Genomic DNA, 8,644 nt, shown 5'->3' with positions numbered 1-8,644 from the left:
TAGGGCTCTGTGCTGGGTGTGGAGCTCATTAAGATTCTCTCTCTCCCTCTGCACCTCCCCCCCCCCCAAAAAAAAGCCAAACCATTTGAGGAGAGGATAAGAGTCCTGGTTGTTGTCTGAAAAATCTTCCAATGAGACCTCCTGGTAAGATCAGGAACATGCCAGGATTACGTTTTACAAAATCGGTGTCAATAGCTTGAAAGTTTTTGAAAACCCTGGAGACAGAGAAACTGAAGAAATCCTACGTCATCATCAGTTCTCTCAAGGGCCCAGAGAACTCTGGAAAACCTCAAACATCTGTAGCTCTCCGTCAGAAAGTGACTTAAAAGATTTTAAGCTCAAAATGGGAAGATGTTTTAGAAATAGCTTAATTAATTTATTTAAGTTACAGTTTCCCTTTTTATGTAACCAGAAAATGGTACATATGTTTTTAAGAGCTCTTTAAAGAAATGTAAAGTAAAAATTCTAAGTCATGAAAAGTAATATGTTTCATTGACAGTGTGTTCTCTTGTGGGGCATAAAATAGTGATTGATTCCTTTTGAAATTAAGATCATAGGCATGGTGAAATTTGGAAGTTCATTCAATTTGTTGTTTTGTACCTTTTGTTTCAACAATTAATAGTATTCCCAATTATCACAGCTAATTAAGCTTAATTTGTTCATGATTTAATTTCCTCATTCATAACTTTTTAATGCTAAGTTATCTCTCAGCTGGAAGCTGCCACGAAATAGATTTTTCTCTTCTGAAAGGCCTTTTGACTGATACACTCCCTGAGATTTTGGGTTATTTCTTTTAGCATCTAGCAATTATTTACTAACAGCACTTTTTCCAGTCACATTGCTCAAATAGGTATTACATTTTTTTATTACTTTCTATACTCATTTAACATAAATAGCATCTTGTCTGGAAAATATTTTAGTCACCCTTTTTTACTATCAGAAATCTCTTTTTTATCATTTAGTGTTGCAAGAAGTTAATGTTTCCCTGCTATTTTTATTGTGTGTGGATGTGTGTTTGTGTATTTTTTCTTCCTTTTATAGGTGAGCTCTTTTCTAAGCCTAGGTGATTGGATGCCTGTTGTATGGGTCCTTTCTTTAAGGTTTCTGTGTACTCATTTTTCAACAAAGTTTAACACTCTGAGTCAAATATTTGCCACAAAATGGCATAGTTAGAATCTCTTTTACCTGATTGCTCTTTACTGGACTCTAGGAAGCCGGGACTGTAGAAAATTACAATCAGGGAATTTTGTAGATGATACTTTCCTTCTATATTGGTTGAAACTTTTGCTTTTAGGGCTAGTTCCACAAATATGGGAGCAAAAAGTCTCCTGTCTGTGAGAAGGGGGTGTCATTTGAGTTCTGGCTTATTCCTCTGTCATAGGTGGTACATCCTACTTTGGTTAAGAAGTCAGGTTAAGCAAAGTGCCTTGAAAGTAGCACATAAATTTTCCCTACAGGTGTGAAATTTACTGCTAGAATTTTTATATCATATACTTATATATCATATAATATTTTATATATTATATTTAATACCCTTTGTACATCTAATATGCTATATAAAATGCTATATTTTGTAAATTTTTATATATACACATATATGTATACAAACCCATGCTTAAATATCTATAGACACGTGCATACATACATATACACTACACACACCACCCTGCAAAGATTTCCCAAGTTCCTTTATTTGAAAGGACTCACCAGACTCCACAGAGTACACTCACTTTTATTTAAAGGCCAAGGATAGAGTGTAGCAAGAAAAGGAGAGCGTAGACATTGGTGGTCCAAGAGAGAGCTCATGACTACGCTCTGCAGGGTTCTCATCTGTTCATACAGCCAACTCTGTCTCCACTGTCTCCTGCCTGAACTGCCAGGATCTGTGTGAGGAATCTTGACTTTGGGAAGCTCAAAGCAGGATTTTCCAGGATTTTTATGCCTCGCTGGCCATGTAATCAGCTGGATTTACTCAATCCTTAGGCCAGTTGGAAACCATCATTAAAGAAACTGACCCTAGGGATTACCAGAGTAGTTCCAGACTTTAAACAGCACATCATAAATCCCACTCCTGTAATCTTGGCCGCGGGTCAAAAACCAGACATCCTTATCTCCCCAGAGATAAAGATGAAGCATTTCTAAGCCTCTGTGTAAACCAGCTCTGTTCTCCATTTATACACCCTCACCTCCAAACCTCCTTCCTCCAATTAGGAAGCTAGGTGAGTCAGAAGGGGCACATTAGGGGCACCTGGGTGGCTCAGTGGGTTAAAGCCTCTGCTTTCAGCTCAGGTCATGATCTCAGGGTCCTGGGATCGAGCCCCGCGTCGGGCTCTCTGCTCAGCAGGGAGCCTGCCTTCCCCCTCTCTCTCTGCCTGACTCTCTGCCTACTTGTGATTTCTGTCAAATAAATTTAAAAAAAAAAAATTAAAAAAAAAAAAAAAGAAGGGGCACATTAGGAGGACACAGCCATGTCGCCTATCTTTGGCCTCTCAGACAGCTAGCTGACCCTTGCATGGGCAATGGACTACAAGTGTATTCCTTATCTTTCCTCCTGCCATGTTTCCCCAAGTTGGGTATAATAAATAGGTATGCATAACTCAAAGTTCATGCTGTAAGAGTAAAGCCATTCTCTAGTTTCAGTTTTGATGACGTTTTCTCCTATAAATTTACTACTTTTATTCATTTTGGTTATCTCGGGGAATGTGTGATGTTTACAAATGAATTAATGCTGCCATCTTCCCATGGATATCTAGAAAACTTATAAAATGCGGGAGAGGGAAGAAGTACGCAGGAGAAGCAGTGCTTGCACTATGAGTATCCAAAGCCCTTGACCATGGTGACACAGAGTCAATATAAGGCACTTGCCCACATCATGTGGAGCTTGAGAAGAAGAACAATGTATAAATTTAGGCTCCAAAAGACTGAAGAACTATCACCACTCATCTCTCCTTGGTACACTCTGCACCCCTTACCCCCCCACATGTGGACCCAATATTGGTTATTCATGCACAGTATTTTGGAATGGGGCATATGACTGTTCTCTACTAGTCTGTGAGCTTCTGTGCAGGGAAAAAAAAATTTTTTTTTTTTTTTGTTTTATAGTCCTGGTTTCTAGCAGACTACACAGAAAATAGTATAAATACAATGAATGTTTGAGTCATTATATAACTTGAGTCTAATCTACAAGCTAGTGTCTTGGATTAAGAACCAGAATGACAAGATGGTTCTTTGTATACATCAAGACTTTCGGCTGTTGGGGATCAGGTCTTGCCAAATTTGGGAGTATGCCAGCCTCTGCCTACCCTACACTACTTTGGCTCTCTAAAGAGTGCTCATCACAAAGAAGCTAAAGACAAAAAAGAGGACTGAAGGAGACAAATGGCATGACAGTGAGGTCTGCAGAGGAATTTATTCTTTCTCTAACATTTTTGAAAAGTGAGGCTTCTTCTAGGGATTGGCAATCTTCCAGAAGTGGTTTGTTCCCTGCCTCTCTCCTTCAAGGATTTCCCTTTGCATTGTAGATATTCTTGGAAAGCGCGGCACCTTTAGCCAATCAGTTATGCCTAATCAATTGTAGCCATCTCTGAGCCAGAATAGGTCATGAGAAAGTGGCTGGAAAAGGGAAAAGGGCCAGAAGAAAGGAAAAGGTTCTTATGGAAGAGATGGAAAGCCAAAGAAAATTTTGTGCAGGGTCAGTTTTAGCTACTTAAAATCACCCTATCCCTTCACCCAGCATCTTTGTCACATGTATCAACCCATAGATTAGAGGAATGGGGAGTCACTCTTTCGCTTTCTAGAAGGAACGTGCTATCATTTAAGATCTCTTCAGTCTGATCAGGGACGGCCCAGTTTGTCCAAACTTCAGGATATCAGAGAGGTGATGCCTATGGTTGCCACATTAGGAAATTGTGTTAGAGAGCAAGGTTTTGCCTTGTTGGAGAGACTCCATCAGTCTTTGCCAGCCTGAATGTCCTTGGAAGCTCCAGTCTAGCTCTATGGAGATAATGAGGGTTTCTGTGTTAGAGGTGATGAGCCCATTGGGTCCAGCTGCAGCAGAGCACCATGCTGGAAAGAAGTTATTCAATACATTTCCCCATTCCCATAGAAACCTGGAACTGGAGTCTGAACTATGATGTTGCGGAAAATTTGAAGTGACCGAGGAATCTCAAGCGGCACACGGAAATCAGGGAAAACGCAGCTTTATTATCTATCGCCGCCGGCAGGCTCAGCGGGATCCTTTCCCAAAGGCTGAGCACCCGACTGGGTTAGGGGTGAGTTTTTATGGTTACGGTGATGGGGGATGGGAACGGGATGTTTTTGCGGTCTCTCAAGGCCGAATGGCCCCTTCATGTGGAAGTATAATCGATGTGGAGAAAAAAAATAAAAAAAAATAAAAAAATTTAAAAATCTATGCAGAGGCGTCTCAGGAGAGTGGTAAATCATCCCGGGGGGCTGTTTCTTTTCTTTTCTTAATCAAACAGGACAGGCATCTGGTCTTTTTCTTCCACCTCAGCAGGAGCAATGGGGAGCAGTGGACGGGAAGGGAGGGAAGGGGCTGGGGCCCAGGAGTCTCTATCCACCTTACTGAAGTCTGGGTTCTCTATGAATTTAACATTAGTTCAATTAGAGGAAACCTCTGAGTTTAGCATCCTGCTCCCTACAGGCCAAGAAAGAGTCATAAATACCATAGAGTTAGATGATAACTTAGATATCTATTCCTACTCTCTCATTTTGTGGATGAGGAACTGAGTCCCAAAGGTAGAATGACTCACCTCAGGTCATACAGGTCAGTCTGTGGCAGAGTGAGGGCCAGCTATTTTCCCAAGTCCGGTGGCCATTTTATGACTTCCTTGAATTCCATGACAACTGACCCTTTGCCTCTCACTGTCCTAACCTTGGTTCCTGAGTTCTTAAGAACATGTCCAAAACCAAGAGAAAGTTTGGCATTGGGAGATTTGCACCAACTTTGAGAGAACTGAAGAGAAGTAGCATTTAACTGTGCTTCACTTTGTCATGACATTAAGAGTACTCATCAGGCACACCCCACTATCTGCACCCCTCAAATCACTAAGTACAGGGCCCCCAAGGTGGAAAAAGGAGGCAAGGAAAGCAATCCTGCAGGGAAAGGGGACTTAGTGGTGGCAGAAAAACAGACAGGGGTTCTTTTCAAGAGGCTTCTCTTCTTCTGAAATTTCCATACATTATTGAACACTGAGATCATCCATCAGTGCTCATTGAGCCATTATTGCCTCTGGTCTTGAGCTGTTTTTATCACCAAGGCTCTAGAAGTTGAGACGGTGTGAACTTCAATGTTAACTCTACTCCAGAAAATGAGACCAACTGGGCTCTACCGATTCCACTGTCTGGACTGCCTGCTTCTGTCTCCGCCTCTGTGGAAGAATCTCTCTGCCCTGTGATTTCTCCAGTGAAAAACAATTCCTGGAAATTCATGGAAGTGAATTGCGACAACCAGCAACTTTGGCCTCCTCAGAGTCTTCCAGATTTCCCTCACTCTCCTGGGTGTTTTCTTTCTACATACTGTAATTCCATAATAATTCTCAAAAACTATGTCTTCTTTGTTGCTGTTGTTTGGAAGGAACATTAAAAAACAAACAACGAGCAAAAAATACCCAGATTACAAATGACCTGATCTGGACCCCCGGAAGACAGAGATTCAGGTGATCTCATTCTCTAATCCTCCTGTTTAATTTTTCATTCTTTAATCCCCCCGTTTGTACTTTGTGTTATTCCAGATTACAGGATTTGAGGACATTTACCAATACCATTTTCCTCTGCATGGGTCTCAGTCCCTTTGCTGAGCTATGGCTTATCTACTGCAAGGCAAATGATGATCTGTGGCTTCTTGGCCCTACTCACAGGAGGAAAGAGAGTTCAGACACATTGCTAATTATTATTGCAGTGCCAGTGAAAATTCATCTTGGGTTATGAAAAAGTGTTGTCTTTCTTTGGTTGCGGAAGCTAGAACCTTATTCATATTATTCTATAAGTAAATTTTCTATTATCTGTTTGGTTTCCTTGGAAGATGAAACTCCCTCATTATTATATTTCCTGAACTTGAGATTCTTTGGGCCTCTTACTTAGAAATTGTCCCTATATAATTTCAGAAGCAATGGTAATGAAATCCATTTTTTTTTTTTTTTATTGGTGATTTTAAGCTATCCATCACCTTGGTATTCTAAGAGCAATTACATCATCCTGGTTCTCCCACCAGCACTCTTTGAGCAGCTGGTATAGACTGTTCTAAAAGGTGAGATGGAGAAATCTTCTCATGATGGAAGGGGGTGAAGATGGGAGCATAATTTACCCAATAAGGGAACTGTGTTCTAAAATCACTTGAACTGTCTGGACCTCAGTTGTCTATGAAACAGGTAAGAATGAATGGTCTTCATGGAGAATGAAGGGCAAAATAAGGAATTTCTCAAGTTTATTGAGCTACAAATTCCACTTTTACAAAATAATTATGTATAACAAAGTCCAGAGGACATAAAGACAAATTTGTGCAAATAGGCACAGATAAGAGCTAATGTTCACATGCGGCTTGAATGCAGTTATTAATATCTATGCTTGTTAGAGTTAATAACCAATACGAAGATGATTTGGAGAATTAATTATTAATAAGAGGAGCAAAAAAATAAGCAGCCCCATTATCGATAGAGGCTGCCACCATTAGGATGCTAAAGGCCTGGGAATCAGACTGACTGCCCAGGGCAAGTTCACAGATATTTGTTGGTAGTATTACTTGGTGTTTGTTTGTTTGTTTGTTGAAAAAAAGAAAAGTAGGAAAGAAAGAAGGGAAAGAGCGAGGGAGGAAGGGAGCATATTTTAGTTTGAATTGCCATATCCTCTTTTTCAGGGATAAAGATTGTATTTTCCTCTCCAGCTACACTTCCGTCCATTGTAACTCAGTAACATTTACCTCTGAAAACAAGAACCCTTGGATATAATCTCCTTCTTTGTAATTTTCTTTTATAAGATGCCAGTATGGTAATAGTTCTATTAATGAGTAAGTAGAGAGGTGCTAGATGTGAAGGGTCACGTTTTTCCGTGCCAGCAATTCCATGGCACCTGCCAAAATTCCGAAAGTATCATCTCCAGCTGCAGTGCCAGATTCTGGTGATGATGTAGTGATTCCTTTTCCTGGCTCTCTGATCTATCTCTGAAAGGACAATAAGATAAGAGAAACAGGGCAGGAAATGGTCATGATAGCAAAGCTGGGCGTGGTGCTTTTTCTGGCTTTGGTGGCCAATACCACTGGATTCCTATGGTATCAAGCTTTGTGAAAGAAACTCACAATATAAAACAGAGCCATCTCAATCATTTCTAGACTGACATTTCCAAAAGTGTTAAGAAGCTGTTTCCTCTGTTATATGTGTTCAGATGTTTCCTGAAAACATCTGCGCTGTGATCTTTAATTTTCTATATCAGTTTTACTTACCAATGAATACTTTTAAAAAAATAAATGAGAGGTGTAAATACTTTTATATAGAATTTCGTATTCCAAATAGTATCTATCATATAAGAGGGAATTATCCATTCAGCACCAGATCCCCTCCAGTCAGAGAACTGGAGCATTCTTTTAAACATCTTTATGATTTAAGGTTTTAATAACAACTCAGGAGTAGGCAAAAGTTTGCTATTTATTTAATTTTGAAAGAACACAGAAAGAAAAAGGCAGGGAATGTAGGCAGTGTGGAAAAATTCCTTCACATAGCTGGCCACTTGTGGCTTTAACAACTGCGGGGGAAAGTGGCTGGGGCTAAGGTTACACATTTCTGTTCAGTAAGGGTATCCATGGTGGTAACTCTCATGATGACGGTAGTCATCCTGGTAACCATCCTGGTATCCTTGGTGGTAGCTATGATAACCGTAGCCTGCGTACTCATCTTCTGGGCAGCGCATTCCCAGTGACTGCTGAATGGCCATTTCCTGTCTCCGGAGTTGCATGGAATCAATTAAATCATACACAATCACCATGGACCACATTGGGGAAGGATACCAGGATTTGACATTTCCATCTTTTCCAACAAGAAGCATGGAGAAGTACTCTGGGCTCACTTGAAAATAGTTCCGGATGTCTTTCACCAAATGGGCTGGTATGTCTTCTCGCTCCACAACAGAACTCCCTAGAACAGGGTTAGAAAAGTTGTTAGTGGATTGAACAGTCAGCCCTCAAGCAAAGATCAAAATGAGAAGAAATCACTATGAGAATAGAGAGAGGACCCATGAGTCCTTTGGTTCAGAATCCAATTAAAGAAGGTTGCTGAACTTTTTCCACTAGAAATTAAATGTCTCTGATCTACAATATTATTAGTGTCAAACTTTGGGACATGTGATGTCTTTTTTATAGGAATGTTGCAAAATATAAAACCAGTCCTTTAATTTAATTCTGGCAAGATCAACTTCTTTCAAGTGTATCACGAACAAAGATTATATTGTTGATATTTCTAAGCTTATTTCCAATTAGCTTAGTTACTTCTTTGCAAATATGGCTTTCCTTTTGATGCTTTTTTTAGAACAAAAATCTTATAACAAAAAAAATTTCTCAAAGGGGAAAATACCAATTACCTAAGATGTGGATACATGTATTTAAACTATTATGGTCAGTGAAAAGGGGGAGGGGGAG

At 40.0% G+C, this 8,644-nt stretch overlaps 1 protein-coding gene across 1 annotated transcript in view; it reads right to left on the bottom strand.

Annotated features, from left to right (window-relative positions):
* Positions 1–7,640: 7,640 nt before the first annotated feature.
* The window catches only part of LOC111148359 (coiled-coil domain containing 80), a 32,959-nt gene continuing 31,955 nt past the window's right edge, over positions 7,641–8,644 (bottom strand). Inside the window, exon 8 of the mRNA XM_022504859.1 lies at positions 7,641–8,144. Coding sequence (XP_022360567.1) covers positions 7,798–8,144 — 347 coding nt within the window. The 3' untranslated portion in view covers positions 7,641–7,797. The remainder of the gene's footprint in view (positions 8,145–8,644) is intronic.

Source organism: Enhydra lutris, unplaced genomic scaffold, assembly GCF_002288905.1.
Source record: "Enhydra lutris kenyoni isolate GAN:26980312 unplaced genomic scaffold, ASM228890v2 scaffoldscaffold2, whole genome shotgun sequence".
In the NCBI taxonomy this organism is placed as follows: Eukaryota; Metazoa; Chordata; class Mammalia; order Carnivora; family Mustelidae; genus Enhydra; species Enhydra lutris.
Note: the sequence above shows the minus strand (reverse complement) of the source record. Positions and strands in the feature narration are given on the sequence as shown.